Raw genomic sequence first — 27640 nt, forward strand, 5'->3', positions numbered from 1 at the left:
TCAGGTGTTTGGAAGTAAATAAATAAATAAGGAAAAATAATGTTCAAATCTTTATTGTCCATTAAAAATAATGACAAAAATTCTCCATCATGAGAATTACTGTAGGCCTAGCGGCATTCTGCCTTCTCCCTACAGTTGTCAGCCATTAGCTTCGCCCATGACTGGCTTATGTGAACTGTTTTAAGGTTTAGAAATGTCAATAATGTTTTTTTTTATTTTTTTAAATAATTTTTTTATTTCACCTTTATTTAACCAGGTAAGCCAGTTGAGAACAACTTCTCATTTACAACTGCGACCTGGCCAAGATAAAGCAAAGCAGTGCGATAAAAACAACAACACAGAGTTACATATGGGGTAAAACAAAACATAAAGTCAAAAATACAACAGAAAATATATATATACAGTGTGTGCAAATGTAGCAAGTTATGGAGGTAAGGCAATAAATAGGCCATAGTGCAAAAATAATTACAATTAGTATTAACACTGGAATGATAGATGTGCAAGAGATGATGTACAAATAATCATCGCTTGCAATAGGGCTTTCGAAAGACGGCCCTTCTTCGGTCTTTCATCCCCGAGAAATAATCCTTCAAATAAAAAAAGACAGACACTTGCTGTAGTTTTTATGCACAGATTCAAACCAGCTATTGTGCCTCCATCTGACCAACTACACTTCCTGAGTTACGCTTACACACAGGTGTTTTTATTATTATTTGTATTTATTTAACCTTTAAGTTAGGCAAGTCAGTTAAGAATAAATTAGTATTTACAATGACGGCTTACCAAAAGGCAAAAGGCCTCCTGCGGGGACGGGGGTTAAAAAATAAAATAAAAATATAGGACAAAACACACATCATGACAAGAGAGACACCACAACACTACATAAAGAGAGACCTAAGACAACAACATAGCATGGCAGCAACACATGACACTAAAGCATGGTAGCAACACAACATGGTAGCAGCACAAAACATGGTACAAACATCATGGGGCACAATAATTGGGCGTTCGGAGCATGCTAGATAGCTTATTAGCACCTCTTGTCTTCCCTCTGTTTTCCGTAAACAAGCGCTGTAACATCAAGATATGGCCATGTGGGAACACTAACCCTAACCCCTATTATATTTGTTGCTGATATGAAAGATATGGTCTTTATGCTTCCAAAACCATATCGCAAGTAATGCGTGTTAATGTTCAGATTGAGCGTCATGCCTCTTACCAAATCTCCCCTGTACAAAAGATGTGTAAGGTAATGGAACTGAGAGTCATGATCAAGGGCTACTGTAGGCCTATACTGATAATTCTACATAGGTAGCCTATATTTCTGATTCTGTCTAGGTTCTGCCTTGCTGAATAATCACAATACTGGTATGATGACAATACCTAGCAGAGGAATGTGGTTTATCTGATCGGACTGTGAATCTGATGCCCTTTCAGGATGGGGCTGAGATGCCTTCTCAATCTGTTTGCGTCCTGCACTGGCTCAGCATTGTGCAAAAAAATACATTTGACACATTTTTTGTATATATTTTTTATTTTACATAATTTTATATCTATAATCAATATTAACCATACATGTATCTATTTGACCTGCTATGTATTCAGAAACATAGGACTTCATGATATTCAATTTCCCACCCAGCACTGCACTCTTTTGTTGTACTCTCACGCTACCGTGCGAGATCCAGCCCCGACTGCGCGGTCGCAATATGCCTCAACTTGTCCCCTCCCCCGCGGACTGCCTGGCTTGAGATGAGTGGAAGATGTCGGTTTCGGGTCTGAAGGCCGAATTGAAGTTTTTGGAGTCAATTTTTGACCCAAACCACGAACGTTTCAGAATTATTGATTGGAAGCCTGATGAGCTTAGTTGTCAGTTTAATGTAACCGGTGAAAAACTCCTGATTATACATTGCAACATCACGGTAAGAAAGAAGCTAACGTTAGCTAGCTAACTAGCCAGTTAGCACAGGACAAGCGATAAACATGACGAATTTGGAATTTTAAACGCGAACACATAATTTGTGTTACAAATCAGCTAGCTAACTAGATAAATAAAATATAAATGTGTTCAGACTTCAGTTTGTTAATACTTTATTATCGGGCCATATGTCCAGCTATAGTTAGCTATGCTAGTTAGAAACAAGAAACAAGCTCATATATGTGTAAGTTAAACGTTAGTTGGTTGTTATAGGCTAGCTAGCTAATGCGTCTAAAAAAAAAACTCCAGAAAATACATTTGACCCCCAGCCAACCTATAAAAGGTAGCTAGCTAGCTGTTAATTGTAGCTTATTTTGCTTATACAATAACACAAGGTAACGTGACCTGTGAACACAATTGCTGTCTAACGCAGAATAGTCCTGTGTGAAAATGGTTGTTGGTATTAGCTAGGTAGCTAATTGATGTCGTAACAACTCGGATGAGCTGGCCATAAGCTACCCGCCAACAAATAAAACATCACGACATAATATTACAAGTCGGCACGTGACGTCGTGATTAGATGGTTAGTACGTGGTGTATAGCTGTGGATGTTTCTTAATGTGATCTATCATTCCTTTATTCTGAAGTAGTTCCAACTACTAAGCTAGCTACCTGGCTAATCAAATCAAATAGTATTGGCCGTGTGTACTTATTTTGCAGATGTTATCGCAGGTGCAGCGAAAATGTTTGTTTCTTTTATTTATTTATTTCACCTTTATTTAACCAGGTAAGCCAGTTGAGAACAAGTTCTCATTTACAACTGCGACCTGGCCAAGATAAAGCAAAGCAGTGCGATAAAAACAACAACACAGAGTTACATATGGGGTAAAAAAACATAAAGTCAAAATAAATAAATAATTGTTTCTACCAAACAATACAAACAAATCCAAAGAATAAAAATAAATAAATGTAAGAAATATCAGTTAACTAGTTATTTCTGTTTTGTAGATTTAGCTACACTGAACAAAAAATATAGATGCAACATGTAAAGTGTTGGTCCCATGTTTCATGAGCTGAAATAAAAAATCCCAGACACACAAAAAGGCTGTTTCACTCAAATGTTACGCACAAATTTGTTTACATCCCTTTTAGTGAGCATTTATCCTTTGCCAAGATAATACAGCCAACTAACAAGTGTTGCATATCAAGAAGCTGATTAAACAGCATGATCATTACACAGGTGCACCTTGTGCTGGGGACAATAAATGGCCACTCTAAAATGTGCAGTTTTGTCACACCACCCAATGCCACCGATGTCTCAAGTTTTGAGGGAGCGTGCAATTTGCATGCTGACTGCAGGAATGTTCACCAGAGCTGTTGCCAGATAATTTAATGTTAATTTCTCTACCGTAAGCCGCCTCCAACATCATTTTAGAGATTTTGACAGTATGTCTAACTGGCCTCACAAACACAGACCACATGTAACCATGCTAGCCCAGGACATCCACATCCGGCTTCTTCACCTGCGGGATCTTCTGAGACCAGCCACCCGGACAGCTGATGAAACTGTGGGTTTGCACAACCAATTAATTTCTGCACAAACTGTCTCAGGGAAGCTCATCTGCGTGCTCATCGTCCTCACCAGGGTCTTGACCTGACTGCAGTTCGGTGTCGTAACCGACTAAAGTGGGCAAATGCCCACCTTCGATGGCCAATGGCACGCTGGAGAAGTGTGCTATTCGCAGATAGCAGACAGCGTCGTGTATGGCATTGTGTGGGTGAGCGGTTAGCTGATGTCAACGTTGTGAACAGTGCCCCGCGGTGTGGTTATGGTATGGGCAGGTACAAGCTACGGACAACGAACACAATTGCATTTTATTGATGGCAATTTGAATGCACATAGCTACCGTGACGAGATCCTGAGGCCCATTGTTGTGCCATTCATCCATCGCCATCACCTCATGATTCAGCATGATAATGCACGGCCTCATGTTTCAAGGATCTGTACACAGTTCCTGGAAGCTGAAAAGGTCACGTTTCTTCCATGGCCTGCATACTCACCAGACGTGACCCCATTGATCATGTGTGGGATGCTCTGGATAGACGTGTACGACAACGTGTTCCAGTTCCCGCCAACATCCATCAACTTCACACAGCCATTAAAGAGTGGGACAACATTCAACAGGCCACAATCAACAGCCTGATCAACTCTATGCGAAAGAGTTGTCGTGCTGCATGAGGCAAATGGTGGTCAAACCAGATACTGACTGGTTTTCTGAACCAAGCCTACTTTTGTTTATAAAGGTATTTGTAACCAACAGATTCATATCTGTATTTCCAGTCATGTGAAATCCATAGATTAGGGCCTAATTAATTCATTTCAATTGACTGATTTCCTTATATGAACTGTAACTCAATAAAATCGTTTAAATTGTTGCGTTTTATATTTTGGTTCAGTGTAGATAGCTAGCTAGATCGCGTGTCAGTTCAGCGCTGTTCCGTTAGAGCTTTTCCTAGTAATGAGTGTACTCCTGAGTGGCGCAGTGGTCTAAGGCACTGCACCGCAGTGCTAACTGTGCCACTAGAGATCCTGGTTCGAATCCAGGCTCTGTCGCAGCCGGCCGCGACCGGGAGACTCATGGGCGGCGCACAATTGGCCCAGCGTCGTCCATGGTAGGGGAGGGAATGGCCGGCAGGGATGTAGCTCAGTTGATAGAGCATGGCGTTTGCAACGCCAGGGTTGTGGGTTCGTTTCCCATGGGGGGCCAGTATAAAAAAATATGTATTCACTAACTGTAAGTCGCTCTGGATAAGAGCGTCTGCTAAATGACTAAAATGTAAATGTAATGATGTGATCAACTGATCACCACCCCTCTCTCCCCCCCCCCCTTTCTGTCTCCCAGGAGTCATACCCCTCTATACCCCCTATCTGGTTTGTTGACTCTGACGACCCAAGTCTGACAGAGGTGTTGGAGCGCCTGGAAGATGTCAGAAAGGGCACCTCTTTGGTAAGTCACTCACCTGTGTGTGTATAGACTGGACTTTTCTTCCTTATTTACACCAACACAATGTGCTGCACAGGATGTAGTTACCAGCTCTCATGGAAGGCAAATGCCCTAATACCACCTACAAAATTGGTTGCTAAGAAAGTATTCACACCCCCTTGACTTTTTCCACATTTTGTGTTACAGCCTGAATATAAAATGAATTAAATTGAGATTTTGTGCCAGTGATCTACACACAATGTCCGACAATGTCGAAGTGGAATTTTGTTAGTAGAGAGTTTTACAAATTATTAAATGTATTAGTATTCAACCCCTTTGTTATGGCAAGCCTAAATACGTTTGGGAGTAAAAATGTGCTTTAAGTTGCGTGGACTCACTCTGTGTTCAATAATAGTGGTTAACCCTTTGGACCCAAATAGAATTCTAGAATGCCGCTGTAGATGACTGAGAATTCAAGATAAAACAAATTTTCTCACACATTTCAAACAAACAGACATAGCTCAAAAACAAAGAACAAATTAAAATTACAAGTCAATTTACTTTTAAAGAGCACAATCTCTTCTTTAATATGACACCACATTCATGGCAATAGGAATAACACTCATTTTGTCTTACGTTGTGTAAAGACACTATCAAAAAGCGATTAACACTCAACAAAAAAAACCTGCCGTATTTAAATTGTAGTAAATTTGACTAAATTACTCACTCAGAATGTACCAAGTATAATATATTATTTACATATAAATAAATACAATTATCCAAAATGTGACCATATTCAGGAAGTATTTCAAAACCCGCACATAGTAGGCTATTTGATTGACGACGATTCTTACTAATTTACAAATTCAGAGACTATTTCAAAATGTAGGCAACCTCTCTCAATAAGATTTTAGTACCAGGCCTGACACAAAATGTAGAAATAGTAGCCTACTTTGACAACAACTCAGTGAATGCAACAAGTATTAGATAGAAACAGAGACAAGATACAAAACAACTGTTCAGAGACAATCAAAGATTTGTAGGACAGATTCCTATTTCACACTGTCACTTCAGTATTTGGAATTAGCCTACAACATTGCATGGAACTTTCTGGAAACATTGCCCAATCGTGCAAAGTGGCACGGAACACGTAGAGCACCCAAGGGAGGTTTCTACACATCTCCCACTTTTTTTTCCCCCTGTGTCCACTCCGGATGCACACCACACAACCCTCTCTTGCGCCCTTCAAACTTCACCTGCTTTCAAATGAGTTACAACTCGCTCCACATGCACTGGTGCCACACTCTTGGCTCCCCTCTTCCTGCCACTGTAGCCATATCACAAAGTGAATGCACAAGCTGCATTTTGAATGCCTTCAGGGACCAGCGCCTGCAGTTTCTGGGAAGGGGCCTTTGCAGGGTCCCCCACACAATGTATGCATTTATGATGGAAATGTTGAGCATCCCCGAAAACACACATATTTCTAAATTTTCTGCCTGTGTGTCCAACATTGTAATAGCTCCTCAGTTGGTCAAGATGGTCAATCCCGCCCATTTTCTTGTTGTAATCCATTACAAGCTCTGGAACAGACAAGTTCCGACCACTTTTAAAAACAACTCCAAAGCCACTGTCGCTTTAGGCCCAGGCTGTGTGGCACAATGGTGAATGGTGGGACTTGGGGCAGACACACTCCATGGAAACGTAGCCCCCCCCCCCCCCCCCATCTCGTGTGTGCTCACCCGCTTCCCCTCCCTCTGGTTCCTCCCCTCCCTCTGGTTCCTCCCCTCCCTCTGGTTCCTCCCCTCCCTCTGGTTCTTCCCCTCTCTCTGCCTCCTCCCCTCCCTCTGCTTCCTCCCCTATCTCTGCTTCCTCCCCTCTCTCTGCTTTCTCCCCTCTCTCTGGTTCCTCCCCTCCCTCTGGTTCCTCCCCTCCCTCTGGTTCCTCCCCTCCCTCTGGTTCCTCCCCTCCCTCTGGTTCCTCCCCTCCCTCTGCTTCCTCCCCTCCCTCTGCTTCCTCCTCTCCCTCTGCTTCCTCCCTTCCCTCTGCTTCCTCCCCTCCCTCTAGTTCCTCCCCTCTCTCTGGTTCCTCCCCTCCCTCTGGTTCCTCCCCTCTCTCTGCTTCCTCCCCTCCCTCTGCTTCCTCCCCTCCCTCTGGTTCCTCCCCTCTCTCTGGTTCCTCCCCTCTCTCTGGTTCCTCCCCTCTCTCTGGTTCCTCCCCTCTCTCTGGTTCCTCCCCTCTCTCTGGTTCCTCCCCTCCCTCTGGTTCCTCCCCTCCCTCTGGTTCCTCTCCTCCCCTCCCTCTGGTTCCTCCCCTCCCTCTGGTTCCTCCCCTCTCTCTGCTTCCTCCCCTCTCTCTGGTTCCTCCCCTCTCTCTGGTTCCTCCCCTCTCTCTGCTTCCTCCCCTCCCTCTGCTTCCTCCCTTCCCTCTGCTTCCTCCCCTCCCTCTAGTTCCTCCCCTCTCTCTGGTTCCTCCCCTCCCTCTGGTTCCCCCCCTCTCTCTGCTTCCTCCCCTCCCTCTGGTTCCTCCCCTCTCTCTGGTTCCTCCCCTCCCTCTGGTTCCTCCCCTCTCTCTGCTTCCTCCCCTCCCTCTGCTTCCTCCCTTCCCTCTGCTTCCTCCCCTCTCTCTGGTTCCTCCCCTCCCTCTGCTTCCTCCCCTCCCTCTGCTTCCTCCCCTCCCTCTGCTTCCTCCCCTCCCTCTGCTTCCTCCCCTCCCTCTGGTTCCTACCCTCCCTCTGGTTCCTCCCCTCTCTCTGGTTCCTCCCCTCTCTCTGCTTCCTCCCCTCTCTCTGGTTCCTCCCCTCCCTCTGCCTCCTCCCCTCTCTCTGGTTCCTCCCCTCTCTCTGCTTCCTCCCCTCTCTCTGGTTCCTCCCCTCCCTCTGGTTCCTCCCCTCCCTCTGGTTCCTCCCCTCTCTCTGGTTCCTCCCCTCTCTCTGGTTCCTCCCCTCTCTCTGGTTCCTCCCCTCTCTCTGGTTCCTCCCCTCTCTCTGGTTCCTCCCCTCCCTCTGGTTCCTCCCCTCCCTCTGGTTCCTCCCCTCCCTCTGGTTCCTCCCCTCCCTCTGGTTCCTCCCCTCCCTCTGGTTCTTCCCCTCTCTCTGCCTCCTCCCCTCTCTCTGGTTCCTCCCCTCTCTCTGGTTCCTCCCCTCCCTCTGGTTCCTCCCCTCCCTCTGGTTCTTCCCCTCTCTCTGCCTCCTCCCCTCTCTCTGCCTCCTCCCCTCTCTCTGCTTCCTCCCCCCCCTTTGCTTCCTCCCCTCCCTCTGCTTCCTCCCTTCCCTCTGCTTCCTCCCCTCCCTCTAGTTCCTCCCCTCTCTCTGGTTCCTCCCCTCCCTCTGGTTCCTCCCCTCTCTCTGCTTCCTCCCCTCCCTCTGGTTCCTCCCCTCCCTCTGGTTCCTCCCCTCTCTCTGGTTCCTCCCCTCTCTCTGGTTCCTCCCCTCTCTCTGGTTCCTCCCCTCCCTCTGGTTCCTCCCCTCCCTCTGGTTCCTCCCCTCCCTCTGGTTCTTCCCCTATCTCTGCCTCCTCCCCTCTCTCTGCTTCCTCCCCTCCCTCTGCTTCCTCCCCTCCCTCTGGTTCCTCCCCTCCCTCTGGTTCCTCCCCTCTCTCTGGTTCCTCCCCTCTCTCTGGTTCCTCCCCTCTCCCTGCTTCCTCCCCTCCCTCTACTTCCTCCCCTCCCTCTACTTCCTCCCCTCCCTCTGGTTCCTCCCCTCCCTCTGGTTCCTCCCCTCTCTCTGGTTCCTCCCCTCTCTCTGGTTCCTCCCCTCTCTCTGGTTCCTCCCCTCTCTCTGGTTCCTCCCCTCCCTCTGGTTCCTCCCCTCTCTCTGGTTCCTCCCCTCCTCTGGTTCCTCCCCTCTCTCTGCTTCCTCCCCTCCATGTTCCTCTCCCTCTTTACTCCTCTTCCTCTCTCCCGCCATTCTCCCCTCGCTCCACATCTCTATTCCTCTAATCATCTCTAACTCCTCTTCCTCCCTGCACTTTGGTGACTCTCCACATCACTTCCCTCACTTTCACTGACCTAGAGGAACAGAGTAACAGGGGAGAGGAGAGGAGCAACAAATAGGATACAATTGTGGTGAGGAACATAATCTCTCTTCCTCTGTTTGTAATGCATGGATGAATCCTTTGATATGTCAGACAATGTTTAGGAGCTGAGCTGCTGTAGTAAGAGTGGTTGAATTCAGCATTTTTGCCCGACACAATGGCTTTAGTGTTTTGGCTGTACAGATATAAATAAATGTTTTGTGAATTACACCTGATGGTATTTTCCTGTAGCTTGGAGAATGAAGAGGGAGAGGGACACATTCAAACTGCCGACTCTGGGCCTGGCTCTCACTCAGTTAAACAGATTGAGTGAGTTTGGCATTGAATTATGGGTAAAAAAAAGCACTATTAGATGTTATCCAAGTGCCTGGGTCATCTGGCTACTGGGACCAGACTGGACACAGCCTCTGTACTAGGACCAGATGGACCAGTCTAGGCACTAATTGCGATATTCGGTACATGGTTTCTGCGTCAGTGTTGACAGAGATTTGGACAAACTTTCTGGCGATGTGGTTAATTCTCTCTTCCTTCCTCATTCTTTTTTCTCATCCAAACACATACTCTCTTCCTAAAAAGGGGTTTCCATAATAAATTGTGATACAGTCACACGCCTCCCATTCCCCACACACTCTCTCTCTCTCCTCCAATCAACTCTTGTTTTCTTGACTGACAGACTAACTACAGAGTTCGCCAATGTTAGCCAATTAGTTACGAATCTGGGACAGTCTCCAAATGAATTGCGTCGGTAGAAACTGGACAGAACAAGCAACTTGTTAGCTGGCTATGTAAGCACATATCCAACTCAGCATATGAAATCCACTGCGCGGGCATCTACTACCCAAACACGCCAGCCAAGCTGTCAAATAATAGGAAAACAAAGCAATGTACAGCGAGGGAAAAAACGTATTTGATCCCCTGCTGATTTTGTACGTTTGCCCACTGACAAAGACATGATCAGTCTATAATTTTAATGGTAGGTTTATTTGAACAATGAGAGACAGAATAACAACAACAAAATCCAGAAAAATGCATGTCAAAAATGTTATAAATTGATTTGCATTTTAATGAGGGAAATAATTTTTGTCCCACTCCTCTTTGCAGATCTTCTCCAAGTCATTAAGGTTTCGAGGCTGACGTTTGGCAACTCGAACCTTCAGCTCCCTCCACAGATTTTCTATGGGATTAAGGTCTGGAGACTGGCTAGGCCACTCCAGGACCTTAATGTGCTTCTTCTTGAGCCACTCCTTTGTTGCCTTGGCCGTGTGTTTTGGGTCATTGTCATGCTGGAATACCCATCCACGACCCATTTTCAATGCCCTGGCTGAGGGAAGGAGGTTCTCACCCAAGATTTGACGGTACATGGCCCCGTCCATCGTCCCTTTGATGCGGTGAAGTTGTCCTGTCCCCTTAGCAGAAAAACACCCCCAAAGCATAATGTTTCCACCTCCATGTTTGACGGTGGGGATGGTGTTCTTGGGGTCATAGGCAGCATTTCTCCTCCTCCAAACACGGCGAGTTGAGTTGATGCCAAAGAGCTCAATTTTGGTCTCATCTGACCACAACACTTTCACCCAGTTCTCCTCTGAATCATTCAGATGTTCATTGGCAAACTTCAGACGGGTCTATATATGTGCTTTCTTGAGCAGGGGGACCTTGCAGGCGCTGCAGGATTTCAGTCATTCACGGCGTAGTGTGTTACCAATTGTTTTCTTGGTGACTGTGGTCCCAGCTGCCTTGAGATCATTGACAAGATCCTCCCGTGTAGTTCTGGGCTGATTCCTCACCGTTCTCATGATCATTGCAACTCCACGAGGTGAGATCTTGCATGGAGCCCCAGGCCAAGGGAGATTGACAGTTATTTTGTGTTTCTTCCATTTGCGAATAATTGCACCAACTGTTGTCACCTTCTCACCAAGCTAATTGGCGATGGTCTTGTAGCCCATTCCAGCCTTGTGTAGGTCTACAATCTTGTCCCTGACATCCTTGGAGAGCTCTTTAGTCTTGGCCATGGTGGAGAGTTTGGAATCTGTTTGATTGATTGCTTCTGTGGACAGGTGTCTTTTATACAGGTAACAACATGAGATTAGGAGCACTCCCTTTAAGAATGTGCTCCTAATATCAGCTCGTTACCTGTATAAAAGACACCTGGGAGCCAGAAATCTTTCTGATTGAGAGGGGGTCAAATACTTATTTCCCTCATTAAAATGCAAATCAATTTATAACATTTTTGACATGCGTTTTTCTGGATTTTTTAGTTGAATTTTTGTCTCACTGTTCAAATAAACCTACCATTAAAATTATAGACTGATAATTTCTTTGTCAGTGGGCAAACGTACAAAATCAGCAGGGGATCAAATACTTTTTTCCCTCACTGTATATACAGTGGGGAGAACAAGTATTTGATACACTGCCGATTTTGCAGGTTTTCCTACTTACAAAGCATGTAGAGGTCTGTAATTCTTATCATAGGTACACTTCAACTCTAAGAGACGGAATAAAAAAAATCCAGAAAATCACATTGTATGATTTTTAAGTAATTCATTTGGATTTTATTGCATGACATAAGTACAGTGGGGGAAAAAGTATTTAGTCAGCCACCAATTGTGCACGTTCTCCCACTTAAAAAGATGAGAGGCCTGTAATTTTCATCATAGGTACACGTCAACTATGGCAAACAAAATGAGAAATGTTTTTCTCCAGAAAATCACATTGGGCCAAAATACCAGCAACAGTGTGTGAAAACCTTGTGAAGACTTACAGAAAACGTTTGACCTGTGTCATTGCCAACAAAGGGGATATAACAAAGTATTGAGAAACTTTTGTTATTGACCAAATACTTATTTTCCACCATAATTTGCAAATAAATGCATAAAAAATCCTACAATGTGATTTTCTGGAGAGAAAAAAATTCTCATTTTGTCTGCCATAGTTGACGTGTACCTATGATGAAAATTACAGGCCTCTCTCATCTTTTTAAGTGGGAGAACTTGCACAATTGGTGGCTGACTAAATACTTTTTTCCCCCACTGTATTTGATACATCAGAAAAGCAGAACTAAATATTTGGTACAGAAACCTTTGTTTGCAATTACAGAGATCATACGTTTCCTGTAGGTCTTGTTTGCACACACTGCAGCAGGGATTTTGGCCCACTCCTCCATACAGACCTTCTCCCGATCCTTCAGGTTTCGGGGCTGTCGCTGGGCAATACAGACTTTCAGCTCCCTCCAAAGATTTTCTATTGGGTTCAGGTCTGGAGACTGGCTAGGCCACTCCAGGACCTTGAGATGCTTCTTACGGAGCCACTCCTTAGTTGCCCTGGCTGTGTGTTTCGGGTTGTTGTCATGCTGGAAGACCCAGCCACGACCCATCTTCAATGCTCTTACTGAGGGAAGGAGGTTGTTGGCCAAGATCTCGCGATACATGGCCCCATCCATCCTCCCCTCAATACGGTGCAGTCGTCCTGTCCTCTTTGCAGAAAAGCATCCCCAAAGAATGATGTTTCCACCTCCATGCTTCACGGTTGGGATGGTGTTCTTGGGGTTGTACTCATCCTTCTTCTTCCTCCAAACACGGCGAGTGGAGTTTAGACCAAAAAGCTATATTTTTGTCTCATCAGACCACATGACCTTCTCCCATTCCTCCTCTGGATCATCCAGATGGTCATTGGCAAACTTCAGACGGGCCTGGACATGCGCTGGCTTGAGCAGGGGGACCTTGCGTGCGCTGCAGGATTTTAATCCATGACGGCGTAGTGTGTTACTAATGGTTTTCTTTGAGACTGTGGTCCCAGCTCTCTTCAGGTCATTGACCAGGTCCTGCCGTATAGTTCTGGGCTGATCCCTCACCTTCCTCATGATCATTGATGCCCCACGAGGTGAGATCTTGCTTGGAGCCCCAGACCGAGGGTGATTGACCGTCATCTTGAACTTCTTCCATTTTCTAATAATTGCGCCAACAGTTGTTGCCTTCTCACCAAGCTGCTTGCCTATTGTCCTGTAGCCCATCCCAGCCTTGTTGTGAGTTGTTAGATACTACTGCGCTGTTGGAGCTAGGGAAGGGAACGGGGGATACCAAGTCAGTTGTACAACTAAATGCATTCAACTAAAATGTCTTCTGCATTTAACCCAACCCCTCTGAATCAGCGAGGTGTGGAGGGCTGCCTTAATCAGAAACACAAGCATTTCGCTACATCCACAATAACATCAGCTAAATATGTGTATGCGACCAATAAAATTTGATTTGATCAACAACTAACTTGACAGAGCTTGAGGAGTTTCAAAAAGAATGTGCGAATATTGTACAGTTCAGGTGTACAAAGCTCTTAGAGAATTTACCCAGAAAAACTCACAGCTGTAATCGCTGCCAAAGGTGATTCTAACATGTATTGACTCGGTTTAATTCTTATCTAATGAAGATATATTAGTTATTCTTTTTCATTAATCTTTAAATAATGTTTTTTTTAGCTCATTAAAAAAAGACAACTAAATCCAGTATAATCCCAATTTGTTACACAACAAAATGTGGAAAAAGTCGAGGGGTGTGTATACTTTCTGAAGGCACCGTATATGCCATTTTAGCAGATGCTTCTATCCAAAGCGACTTAGTCATGCGTGTATACATTTTATTCGTATGGGTGACCCCAGCGGGAATGGAACCCATGACCCTTTGCGTTGTAAGTGCTCCACAGACTGAGCCACATAGAACTCTGGCTCTCATGGAAATCATAGTACCTCCTTCGAAATTGGTTGATAAGTTACAGTAAAGAGATGGTGGTATTGTATTATTGTAAAAAAAAAAAAGGTTCAGAGATACTGTAGAATGACAGTTGACCTGTTTTTTTTGTTTGTTTCCCCAGCTCCTACAGCAGCTGAAGCGTCTCATCTGTGACCTGTGTCGGCTGTACAACCTGCCCCAGCACCCAGATGTAGAGATGCTAGATCAGCCACTCCCTGCTGGGCCCATCAACCCAGAGCGCAAGGTAGGGCTCATTCTAACACACACACATTTATATATGGTGGACCCCACAGTTTGAAATCAGTAAATATTCAGTTGGTTTGAATAACATTTTTAGATGCGAATAAGGTTATCTAGAAATATGTATTAGATTTAAATCTAAATATAGTGATTCACGGATGGGGACAGCCCTAACGCAAGGCAAGCCTCGTATTCTGGGCCTATGTAACATTCCATACCCCATTGATACAATCAGAAAGGCATAAAACAAAATAAAACAATGAATCCACTCTCCCTTATAGCATGGACCAGCGGATGAAGTGACATCCGAGGAGGAGGAGGAAGAAGAAATGGGCGAGGTGTGTGCGTCTACGTTTACCTTCCTATGTACTAGGGTTGGCCGATTTTACGATTGCATCATCTATCGTCGATGGTGACGACATCGTGATGTCACAAACATGGTTTAGCATATTTGAATTTGACTGCTCCTCCGGTGTCTCGCAGCACAATAGCACAGCGCAGTTCTGCACACAGCAGGGTGATGTGCCAAATGGCCTATTTGCCATAGCCTACATTTTCAATACATACACTGCCTTCAGAAAGTGTTCATAAGCCTTGACTTATTCCACATTTTGTTGTTACAGCCTGAATTCTAAATGAATACAATCAAAATATTTCTGACCCATCTACACACTACCCCATAAGAGTGTTTTTAGACATTTTTGCAAATTTATTGAAAATGAAATACAGAAATATCTCATTTACGTAAGTATTCACACCCCTGAGTCAATACTTTGTAGGAGCACCATTGGCAGCGATTACAGCTGTGAGTCTTTCTGGGTAAATTCTCTAAGCGCTTTGCACACATGGATTGTACAATATTTGCACATTATTCTTTAAATAATTATTCTAGCTCTGTCAAGTTGGTTGTTGATCATTGCTAGACAGCCATTTTCAAGTCTTGCCGTACATTTAAGCCGATTGTCCTGCTAAAAAGGTGATTTTGTCTCCCGTTGTCTGTTGGAAAGCAGACTGAACCAGGTTTTCCTCTAGGATTGTGCCTGTGCTTAGCTCTATTCTGTTTCTTTTTATCCTAAGAACTCCCTAGTCCTTGCCAATAGCAAGCATACCCATAACATGATGCAGCCACCACCATGCTTGAAAATATGAAGTGGTACTCAGTGATGTGTTGTTGGATTTGCCCCAAACATAATGCTTTGTATTCAGGACATAAAGTTAATTTCTTTGCCACATTCTTTTTGCAGTTTTACTTTAGTGCCTTATTGCAAACAGGATGCATGCTTTGGAATATTTTTATTCTGTACAGGCTTCCTTCTTTTCACTCTGTCAATTAGGTTTGTATTGTGGAGTACCTACAATGTTGTTGATCCATCCTCAGTTTTCTCCTATCACAGCCATTAAACTCTTAAATGTTTTAAAATCACCATTGGCCTCATGATGAAATCCCTGAGCGGTTTCCTTCCTCTCCGGCAACTGAGTTAGGAAGGACGTCTATATCTGATTTTGTAGTGACTGGGTGTATTGATACACCATCCAAAGTGTAATTAATAACTTAACCATGCTCAAATGGATATTCAGTGTCTGCTTTTTTTTCTCCTTTTTACCCATGTGTCGGATGTAGAGATGAGGTAGTCATTCAGAAATCATGTTAAGATCTATTATTGCACAGAGTTATCCCATGCAATTTATGTGACTTGTTAAGTGTATTTTTACCCCTGAGCTTATTTAAGCTTGCCATAACAAAGGGGTTGAATACTTATTGACTCAGCTTTTTATTTGTATTTAAGTTCTAAAAATGTTGAAAAACATAATTCCACTTTGACATTATGGGGTATTGTGTGTAGGCCAGTGACACAATCTCAATTTAATGAATTTCATATTCTGGCTGTAACACAACAAAATGTGGAAAAGTCAAGGGATGTGAATACTTTCTGAATGCACTGTATATGGTAGACTTTTAATAACATAATGCAAGAGAACAATATAGATTGTAGAAAGAGCGGAGAGCATCAAAATAAGTGAAAAGGGTCCGATTTTCCTTCTCTCCAACGTCTGATTATCACAGACCTTTTGCAGCGGACACTCCGCGTTCTGGCTTACTGTTTTAAAATCTTCATTTCCCTTTTTCTCCCTAATCCTCATTCGATTTGAATGTGACTTGTTGGCCTAGACATATCCTACTCTTTCATAATCAACCATCGAATGAATCTATGGGCCTAACGAAGTTCCGTCTCAGAAAGTTGTTTGCGAATAGCCGAAATAAAAACATAGTATAGTTGTAATGGGAGAGAACAAACGGTTCCAAGACAGACTAATCAAATAGGAAGTTTAAACAAACTTGGTACGTTTTTGCTTTACGTGACCAAAGTGCAGGCAAAATAAATTGTGCCGTCGGAAAATCCCTCCTTGCAAACCAAACAGCCAATAATATATATATATATATATAAAATATAATAGGAAGTTTAAACAAATATATATATTTATATATAGGCCTGCACATAGGCTATTGTCAAAAGTTGCAGTAAATGTTACTTTGACAAGTTAAACTTATAAACTAATATAAAAAATATTGTTGAAATGTTTATTAATGTCCTTGAATTGCGCAACCCGCAGCAGCACGTTCAATAAGCCGAGCTATAAATAAATGAGTGATGAGTCGGTATCGGAGTTGTCTCAAACAACTTTATTTTGAATAGCTGTGTATTTATATAAAACTCAACAACGATCTGATAAAACTAATTATTTATCCTATAGCATTCTTTATAACACTTTAATTAACATTGGCTTGTGCTAAAAATGAAAGGCCTATTGGGATATGCCTTTTGCCTATCGAACTGTACAAATCCTAAATATAGGCCTACAAGTTACAAAACAAAGTAGCCCAAACTAAATAAGTATGAAAATAATATAAATTAGTGCAAAAAACAAACATGTCTTAAGGTTTGACAGAATATTTTAGCATATCCTATAGGCTTTTTCTTTCATTTACATTTTAGTCATTTAGCAGACGCTCTTATCCAGAGCGACTTACATTTAGTGAGTGCATACATATATATATATATATTTTTTTTCATACTTTCGAATAAGATGTGTCTGTATTTGCAATTAGGAACCATTTAGGTCTAGTGCTTTTTTTTTTTGTACCATGTCTTAAGCCTACCTAAAGGTTTCTGGCAAGGAACACCAGCATGTTCACCTTTTTTGCCCCAGAGTAGAAAACTCTGCAGGATGATGGCCTTGTAAATGTTGGAGGTTTGTAGTCTGTCCATCCTGATGATCTGTTTTCCATATCCTGCAAGTGACTTGGGTCAAGGTCTGCTGGCTCACCTTCATCATTCGGCCTGAAACCGAAGAACTGCCAAACAGGCGAAGACGTGCTTTTCTTTCCCACCAAGTCAGCCATGTTTGTTTTCCCCTGATTTTTTATTTATTTTCACAATCTGAAACTGTCGGAAAGTCGCCTAATGGAAGAATGTCACAAATGCGCATATCCAGATGATCATGATGAAATAACAATAGCCTACACTTGTTATTGTTATTATATATTATATACACTTGATATTGCTATAATATTCGTTTTTTAAAGGTAGGCTAATATAACTGTTATCTAAGTGTTTTTCATGGACAAGAGAAACATAGCCCTACCAATTTGTAAATCATTCTGTAGCCTAGATTAGACCAAATAATAACTAGGTCTAAACACTGTTTAGGCAATGTGTCCTTTTAATATTGTGTTCGCCAATTGACCCCTGTCGTCTATTCCCGTCATGTTATTATTGGAAGATCTGTCATTTAAGACATCACCCTACTATGTACAACGATAATATCAACATTCATCTTAAACTTCTTGTGTGTGTGCTGTATGTCACCTCTTGTGTTTTCTATAATATATTAATATATAATATATGCATTAAAACGGTATATTGTGTTCAGCAGGACATTGAAGACCTGGACCACTATGAGATGAAAGAGGAGGAGCCAGTGGATGGGAAGAAGTCTGAGGACGATGGCATAGAGAAGGTAATTAACGTGTATACACCTCTCGCTCTCTCTCCTGAGTGTACAAAACATTAAGAACACCTGCTCTTTCCGTGACATAGACTGACCAGGTGAAAGGTATGATCCCTTATTGATGTCACTTGTTAAATCCACAGAAGTGTAGATGAAGGGGAGGAGACAGGTGAAAGAAGGATTTTTAAGCCTTGAGACATGGAGTGTGTGTCTGCCATTCAGAGGGTGAATGGGCAAGACAAAATATTGAAGTGCCTTTTGAATGGGGTATGGTAGTAAGTGCCAGGCGCACCGGTTTGTGTCAAGAACCACAACGCTGCTGGGTTATTCACGTTCAACAGTTTCCTGTGTGTATCAAGAATGGTCCACCACCCAAAGGACATCTAGCCAACTTGACCCAACTGTGGGAAGCATTGGAGTCAACATGGGCCAGCATCCCTGTGGAATGCTTTTCGACACTTTGGGTAAAAAGGGGTTGGGGGGTGCAACTCAATATTAGGAAGGTGTTCCTAATGTTTGGTATGCTCAGTGTATATACTTGACTTTTATTTTTACCATCTTCCCTAGCCTGGTTGTTTCTGTTCAGCTATTACATTCCACTCCTTGTACTCCGTGTAATTTACCAAAGAGGCCAATAGGGTCTGGCTCCAGCAGATGCTTTCTCAGGACACAGACGCTGTGAGACATACGAGCTCAGACAAGACTAATGGTGCCAGAGAGGACTGGCTAGCTAGTGTTGGCAGAACTGAGCAATTTATCCTTAGCTATATTGTAAAACTTAATGAAAATGAACATTACTTTTTGGTTAAGGTTAGGCTTAGGCATTAGGGATAGCAGTGGGGTTAGTGTTAGAATCAGATTTAATGACTTTGCCAGCTAATGAGAGATCGTTAGACCGACACATTCCTCTCTCGCTAGATGCGCAATTAAAGGGGAAATACACTCAAATCTAAATGTGTTTTTTCCCCCCAGATCTTAAAAATTGTCTTCTGATGTGATTTACATGGACTCAGAACATCAATTTTTGTTGTTTCGCTATAAATAATTGTAATATTGAGAGTAAAAAACGAAACGATAAATCCCAAACCAGGAAAAGTAAAACAGAATTCAGGAAATACAAAATATAATTTTATGGGGCCCCGTTAGTTACTAATAATAATAATAATATGCCATTTACTTAGTCATGCGTGCATACATTTTCTGTGTATGGGTGGTCCCGGGGATCGAACCCACTACCTTGGCGTTACTAGCGCCGTGCTCTACCAGCTGAGCTACAGAGGACCCAGTTGTTTATTAAGCATTATTTGACCAGGTATATTTACAGAACACACATCTCTTTTACACCAAGAAACCAGTGAAGAGTTGCAGGGTAGAGGAGAAGAATGTGCTTATTTGAAAGCTATAAAAAAATAAAAAATAAATTAAGTAGTTGATTTCGTCCGGTCCAGACAAAACCAGTCTGTCAAAAGTTGCTAGCTCATGTCTAAATCCGCTACCTAAATACATACTGCAATTGACCCTTTTCTATCCTGCGCCCCCCTTGGTTACTGTTGCAACCTCGGACAACATTTTCCTGGGAAGTCCAGTTTCCCATTCAACCACTGGCAAAGTCCCCTCACAATGATCTCACTGTTTTTAATACATAATGAAAATAAACTCTGACTACCCCTTGCTAATCAGGGAACTATTTGGTATGTTGCGGTGGACTGTCGTTACAATTGCTTCACGGGAACCTGGACAAATTAAGTTTGTAGTGTAGCTAGCCACTGGATGGCTCTGAATCCACTATCTCTATCTCTCTACCTCTATCTCTGCCTCTCTCTCTACCTCTCTCTCTCTCTACCTCTCTATCTATATCTATCTCTATCTCTCTACCTCTCTCTCTCTCTCCCTCTATATCAAATCAAAAAATTGTATTGGTCACATGCGCCGAATACAACAGGTGCAGACATTACAGTGAAATGCTTACTTACAGCCCTTATATCTACCTCTATCTACCTCTATCTCTCTCGCTACCTCTATCTCTGTCTATCTCTGTCCGTCTCTCTCTCTCTCTACCTCTATATCTGAATCCACTGTCAGCATGCAGTTAAAGCTATAACCACTTTTGGAGCTAACTAGTGCGCTCATCGTATCCTGATGTTGACAGCAGATGGGAGTTGTATTCATAACATTGCTAACTTAGCTAGCTAACGTACAAGTTATATTAAGTGGCTAGCTAGCATTAGCAACGTTTGGTGGTCAATGAGACTGAGAGCTAGCTAACCAGCTGAGCTAGCAAACAATGTAACAAAAGTGTAATCTCGTATTCGAAAAAGACTCCCAACAGGCTCTGCATTTTAGGAATCACAGTAGCAAGTACTCCTGGTGCACTGTTTAATTATTTAGCTATTTATACATTATTTTTGTTGTTGAAGAAAACTCTTTTTGTTTTTGACTTTGTTCTAATTCTATTTTCGAGTCTCCACATGATGTCATGGACAATATTAATGTTATTTCCAACAACCAATAACCAACTCAGCCATAAATCCAGCTGCGTATTGAATGTTGAGATTGACGAAAGGCCTGTCTCTCTTTTGCAAATGACATGGAGTGGAGTGTTAGACTGGTACCCAGACTACATCTTCCCTGCATGTTTTTTTTTTTTAATGCTTCTTTAAAAAAAATCAGAATACCTTATATACTTTTATTCGCTAAAGTAATTCATAGGAGAAATGTGCAAGTAAGCATTTCATTATGCTGTGTACACTTTTACTATTGTTTTACTATCTTAATTTATCTATTTGTAAAAAATTATTCAATTATTATTTAATGAAACACTTCCTACTGCATGTTTGTTTTTTCATGTGAAGGAGAACCTGGCCATCCTAGAGAAGATCCGTAAGAACCAGAGGCAGGACCACTTGAACGTAAGTGCTCATTCGGTAAGGTTTCTTTCTTATTTTTCAGGGGGGGAACGGGAACATTTCTGCAGTTTTTTTTATAGTCTCTACGTCTGTTTTTCTCAACCTAGTCCTTAGGGGACCACCAACCATATTTAATCAATTCCAAAACTAGCTCACCTGATTCAACAAGTTAACCAATCATAAAGCCCATGATTGGCTAAATCAGGTGTGCGAGTGTTGGAATAGATAAAATATGTGGAAGTACGTGTGGTCCTGGAGGACTGGATTGAGAAACAGTGCTCTGTTAGCCTGGTTCTGATCCCTGTGGTGTTACGATGCCTGTTTTCAGGGTGCCGTCTCTGGTTCCGTTCAGGCCTCTGATCGTCTCATGAAAGAACTCAGGGAGATCTACAGATCACAGAGTTACAAGACAGGTCAGTCCTGGCCTGGCTCAGCTTAGGGCTGGGCGATATATCAAATTAATTCAAATTAATGTTTTTGTACGATTTTACCTCTCACGCCAACAAAGTTGAGAGATCACATCTTCCTCTCTGACAAACGGTTTCAACTCGCTATTTGCATTTGAGGTTTGGTCCAACAGAATAGGTCATATGGACACCAAAACACATTGAGACATTATTTTACTGTAATAGAGGAGAAGTTAACTTTTCTAACAATACCATTTTTATGTCTCAACTACTCCATTTGCGCACATAGTAGACATTAATAAAAAAACAAAAGCGTATCAATGAACGATATGATGATATTAATGAACATTGATTCTAGAAAATGAATGCTCAGTTTGTAACGCGCGGCATTGGGGTACCACGTAGCGCTAGCAGCATTTTAGCCAAAGACTGTTATACTAGATCTAGTCTGTGTTTTTATAAATGTGCAATAAGTATGGTTCTAGTTAAATTTGTAACAAAAAAAGGGCATTTTCATAGACTTGAAAGCCAGGTCAGTGAATATTGCAACAAAAAAAAGCAGGTTAAACTATTTTGATAAAATAAATAGATTATTAGTGGGTCCTATGGTTGTGGAAGTCTTATGTTTAGCCTGGGTATAACTTCACAAGCCCTGAATTCATTAGATTATTGCTAACTGTTTGAAATGTAGTGTATTTGACCTTTAATTGTCCAACAACGCTTATTGTGAGAACCAAAAAAAAAAATATATATATATACATTCGTGAAAAAGTAAGTAACACCCCCTGGAAAGTGGCTTTTTTATTTTTTTTGACGTATTTGGACACATGGATATTTCCAGCACATTCATTGATAAAGGTAACCCAATTTTAACAAATCACACACACATTTTTTTACATAGAAAATGTTATGCAATTAAAATAAACAGAAATGCCTTTTCCTTATGCACACAGCTACCTTTACCATCATATAACATGGCAAAAATTAGAATCAGGTGCACCAAAACAGGTGCAAATGATTAGAAAATCATTAGAGAAACTTAGGAGGGTCCAGCCTTCCATAAAGATTAGAAACTTGGTCTGGTTTGGTCTTAACCATATTGATGTGTGGTAACACATCGTGCCAAGATCAAAATATCTACCCGAGGCCCTCAGAAGAAAGATTATTGATGCCCATGAGTCTGGGAGAGGTTACAAATCTATTTCCAAGCAATTCGAAGTACATCATTCCATTGTCCAACGGCACATCTACAAATGGAGAAAATTCCAGACCACTGGCAATCTACCTAGGACAGGTCATCGCACCAAATTCAGTCCGAGAGCTGACTGAAAGATGCTCATAGAAGTGTCTAAAAACCCCGGGGTAACATCAAGGGATCTACAGGCCTTTCTTGCCATAATCAATGTCGAAGTGCATGAGTCAACTGTCAGAAAGGGACTGCACAAACTTGGCCTGGTCAGGAAGGAAGAAGCCTCTGCTCTCAAAAAAGAATATCAAGACACGACTGACGTTTGCCAGACAACACCTGGGAAAATACCAAATTTACTGAAACAATGTGCTCTGGACAGATGAGTCAAAGGTGGAGTTGTTTGGCCTCAATGTCAGACGCCATGTTTGTCAAAAAGGAAAAACACTGCCTTTGAACAGAAGAACCTCATACCAATTGTAAAGCATGGAGGTGGTGGCATTGTGGTCCTCTGTAGCTCAATTGGTAGAGCATGGCGCTTGTAACGCCAGGGTAGTGGGTTCGATCCCCGGGACCACCCATACGTAAAAATGTATGCACACATGACTGTAAGTCGCTTTGGATAAAAGCGTCTGCTAAATGGCATATTTATATTTATTATGGTTTGGGGTTGCCTCAGGGCCTGGCCAACTTGCCATCATTGAGTCAACCATGAATTCTATGTTGTACCAAATCAAATTTTATTTGCCACATGCGCCGAATACAACAGGTGTAGACATTACCGTGAAATGCTTACTTACAGCCCTTAACCAACAATGCATTTATTTCTTAATAAAAAAGTTTAAAAAAACAACAACAAAAAAGTGATGAGAAAAAAAGAGCAGAAGTCAAAAAAAAAATAACAGTAGGGAGGCTATATACAGGGGGGTACCGGTGCAGAGTCAATGTGCGGGGGCACCGGCTAGTTGAGGTAATATGTACATGTGGGTAGAGTTAAAGTGACTATGCATAAATAATTAACAGAGTAGCAGCAGCGTAAAAAGATGGGGTGGGGGTGCAAATAGTTTTGGACCTGGACTTGCCGCTCCGGTACCGCTTGCCGTGCGGTAGCAGAGAGAACAGTCTATGACTAGGGTGGCTGGAATCTTTGACAATTTTGAGGGCCTTCCTCTGATACCGCCTGGTATAGAGGTCCTGGATGGCAGGAAGCTTGGCCCCAGTGATGTACTGGGCCGTACGCACTACCCTCTGTAGTGCCTTGCGGTCGGAGGCCGAGCAGTTGCCATACCAGGCGGTGATGCAACCAGTCAGGATGCTATCGATGGTGCAGCTGTAGAACTTTTTGAGGATCTGAGGACCCATGCCAAATCTTTTCAGTCTCCTGAGGGGGAATAGGCTTTGTCGTGCCCTCTTCACGACTGTCTTGGTGTGTTTGGACCATGATAGTTAGTTGGTGATGTGGACACCAAGGAACTTGAAACTCCCGACCCACTCCACTACAGCCCCGTCGATCATCTCCTTTGTCTTGCTCACGTTGAGGGAGAGGTTGTTGACTCTGACCTACCACTGTTGTGTCATCAGCAAACTTAATGATGGTGTTGGAGTTGTGCTTGGCCATGCAGTCGTGGGTGAACAGGGAGTACAGGAGGGGACTAAGCATGCATGACTGAGGGCCCCCGATGTGTTGTTGCCTACCCTTACCACCTAGGGGCGGACCGTCAGGAAGTCCAGGATCCAGTTGCGGAGGGAGGTGTTTAGTCCCAGGGTACTTCGCTTAGTGATGAGCTTTATGGGCACTATGGTGTTGAACGCTGAGCTGTAGTCAATGAATAGCATTCTCACGTAGGTGTTCCTCTTGTCCAGGTGGGAAAGGGCAGTGTGGAGTGCAATAGAGATAGCATCATCTGTGGATCTGTTGGGGCAGTATGCAAATTGGAGTGGGTCTAGGGTTTCTGGGATAATAGTGTTGATGTGAGCCATGACCAGCCTTTCAAAGGACTTCATGGCCACAGACGTCAGTGCTATGGGTCGGTAGTCATTTAGGCAGGTTATCTTAGTGTCCTTGGGCACGGGGACTATGGGGGTCTGCTTGAAACATGTTGGTATTACAGACTCAGTCAGGGACATGTTGAGAATGTCGGTGAAGACACTTGCCAGTTGGTCAGCACATGCTCGGAGTACACGTCCTGGTAATCCGTCTGGCCCTGCGGCCTTGTGAATGTTGACCTGCTTAAAAGTCTTACTCACATTGGCTACGGAGAGCGTGATCACATAGTCATCCGGAACAGCTGGTGCTCTCATGCATGCTTCAGTGTTGCTTGCCGCGAAGCGAGCATAGAAGTGGTTTAGCTCGTCTGGTAGGCTTTTGTCACTGGGCAGCTCGCTGCTGTGCTTCCCTTTGTAGTCTGTAATAGTTTTCAAGCCCTGCCACATCCGACGAGCGTCAGAGCCGGTGTAGTACAATTTAATCTTAGTCCTGTATTGACTCTTTGCCTGTTTGATGGTTCGTCGGAGGGCATAGCGGGATTTCTTATAAGCGTTCGGGTTAGAGTCCCGCTCCTTGAAAGCGGCAGCTCTACCCTTTAGCTCAGTGCGGATGTTGCCTGTAATCCATGGCTTCTGGTTGGGGTATGTACGGTCACTGTGGGGACAACGTCATCGATGCACTTATTGATGAAGCCAGTGACTGATGTGGTGTACTCCTCAATGCTATCTGAAGAATCCCGGAATATGATCCAGTCTGTGCTAGCAAAACAGTCCTGTAGCTTAGCATCTGCATCATCTGACCACTTTTTTATTAACCGAGTCACTGGTGCTTCCTGCTTTAGTTTTTGCTTATAAGCAAGAATCAGGAGGTAGAGTTATGGTCAGATTTGCCAAATGGAGGGCGAGGGAGAGCTTTGTATTCGTCTCTGTGTGTGGAGTAAAGGTGGTCTAGAGTTTTTTTTCCTCTGGTTGCACATTTAACATGCTGGTAGAAATTAGGTAGAACGGATTTAAGTTTCCCTGCATTAAAGTCCCCGGCCACTAGGAACGCTGCCTCTGGATGAGCGTTTTCCTGTTTAGTTATGGCCTTATACAGCTCATTGAGTGCAATCTTAATGCCAGCATTGGTTTGTGGTGGTAAATAGACAGCTATGAAAAATATAGATGAAATCTATCTTGGTAAATAGTGTGGTTTACAGCTTATCATAAGATACTCTACCTCAGGCGAGCAAAACCTTGAGACTTCCTTAGTATTTGATTTTGTGCACCAGCTGTTGTTTACAAATATACACAGACCGCCACCCCTCGTCTTACCGTAGTCAGCCGTTCTATCCTGCCGATGTAGCGTATAGCCCGCTAGCTGTATGTTGATGGAAGAGGCCGTTTACTCGCTCGCCGTCGGATCCTTACAAGGCACCCCGACCTACGTCCACGATATCTCCGTCTCTTTCTCCTGCGAATGACGGGGATTTGGGCCTTGTCGGGTGTCTGTAGGATATCCTTCGCGGCCGCCTCGTTGAAGAAAAAATCTTCATCCAATACGAGGTGAGTAATCACTGTCCTGGTATCCAGAAGCTCTTTTTGGTTATAAGAGACGATGGCAGAAACATTATGTACAGAATAAATTACAAATAACGCGAAAAAACACACATAATAGTACAATTGGTTAGAGGGCTGTATAACGGCAGCCATCTTCTTGAGGAGAATGTGAGGCCATCTGTCAAAAAGCTGAACCAAACATGGATCTTGCAACAGGACAATGATCCAAAACACAAAAGCAAAGCAACAGAATGGCTCAAAAAGAAGAAACGGAGGGTTATGGAATGGCCGAGTGAAAGCCCAGATCTCAATCCTATCGAAATTCTGTGGGGGGACTTGAAGCGGGGTGTGCATGCAAGAAAGCCCTCAAACATGACACAGTTGAAGCAGTACTTTAAAGAAGACTGGGCAAAAATGTATCCCAGTTGATGTAAGAGACTGATAGACAGTTACAAGAAACATCTACATGAAGTTATTTCAGCCAAAGGGGGCAGCGCAAGCTATTGAAGCAAGGGGTGTACTTATTTTTCCCGCACTATGGAATTGCAATTGATTTTTTTTTTAATGAATAAATGATTGCAAAGTATAACCTTTCAGTGTCATTTGTTAAATTAGGTTACCTTTATCTGTCAATAGTGTTGAAGTGAAGATTACATCCAAATATGTATACATAAATAATAAATAAAGACTCCTTTCCAGGGGGAAAGTTACTTACTTTTTCACGTCTGTATATACAGTTGAAGTCGGAAGTTTACATACACTTAGGTTGGAGTCATTAGAACTCGTTTTTCAACCACTCCACACATGTCTTGTTAACGAACTATAGTTTTGGCAAGTCGGTTAGGACATCTACTTTGTGCATGATACAAGTAATTTTTACATTTTTACAGCAATTGTTTACGGACAGATTATTTCACTTATAATTCACTGTATCACAATTCCAGGTGGTCAGAAGTTTACATACACTAAGTTGACTGTGCCTTTTTAAACAGCTTGGAAAATTCCAGAAAATGATGTCATGACTTTAGAAGCTTCTGATAGTCTAATTGACATAATTTGAGTCAATTGGAGGTGTACCTGTTGATGTATTTAAAGGCCTACCTTCAAACTCAGTGCCTCTTTGCTTGACTTCATGGGAAAATCAAAAGAAATCAGCCAAGCCCTCAGAAAAAAGTCTGGTTCATCATTGGGAGCAATTTCCAAACGCCTGAAGGTACTACGTTCATCTGTACAAACAATAGTACGCAAGTATAAACACCATGGGACCACGCAGCCGTCATACCGCTCAGGAAGGAGACACGTTCTGTACTTTTTGGAGAAATGTCCTTTGGTCTGCTTAAACAAAAATTGAACTGTTTGGCCATAATGACAATCGTTATGTTTGGAGGAAAAATGGGGAGGCTTGCAAGCCGAAGAACACCATCCCAACCGTGAAGCACGGTGGTGGCAGCATCATGCTGTGGGGGTGCTTTGCTGCAGGAGGGATTGGTGCACTTCACAAAATAGATGGCATCATGAGGAAGGAAAATGATGTGGATATATTGAAGCAACATCTCAAGACATCAGTCAGGAAGTTAAAGCTTGGTCGCAAATGGGTCTTCCAAATGGACAATGACCCCAAGCATACTTCCAAAGTTGTGGCAAAATGGCTTAAGGACAACAAAGTCTAGGTATTGGAGTGGCCATCACAAAGCCC

At 43.0% G+C, this 27640-nt stretch overlaps 1 protein-coding gene across 4 annotated transcripts in view; it reads left to right on the top strand.

The window, feature by feature from the left end:
- The first annotated feature begins 1733 nt into the window (after nt 1–1733).
- The window catches only part of LOC311149195 (ubiquitin-conjugating enzyme E2 Q2-like), a 33192-nt gene continuing 7285 nt past the window's right edge, over nt 1734–27640 (top strand). The window contains exons 1-7 of one of the 4 annotated variants that reach the window (XM_084186279.1): nt 1734–1922; nt 4822–4926; nt 13791–13913; nt 14191–14247; nt 17843–17929; nt 20773–20844; nt 21155–21239. In XM_084186279.1, the coding sequence (XP_084042405.1) occupies nt 1764–1922; nt 4822–4926; nt 13791–13913; nt 14191–14247; nt 17843–17929; nt 20773–20844; nt 21155–21239 (688 nt within the window). In that variant the 5' untranslated portion in view covers nt 1734–1763. The remainder of the gene's footprint in view (nt 1923–4821; nt 4927–13790; nt 13914–14190; nt 14248–17842; nt 17930–20772; nt 20845–21154; nt 21240–27640) is intronic. The other 3 variants (XM_084186281.1, XM_084186280.1, XM_084186282.1) reach the window with 3 other exon arrangements.

The sequence above is a fragment of the Coregonus lavaretus genome (genome assembly GCF_964263955.1).
Source record: "Coregonus lavaretus genome assembly, chromosome: 21".
Lineage (NCBI taxonomy): Eukaryota > Metazoa > Chordata > Actinopteri > Salmoniformes > Salmonidae > Coregonus > Coregonus lavaretus.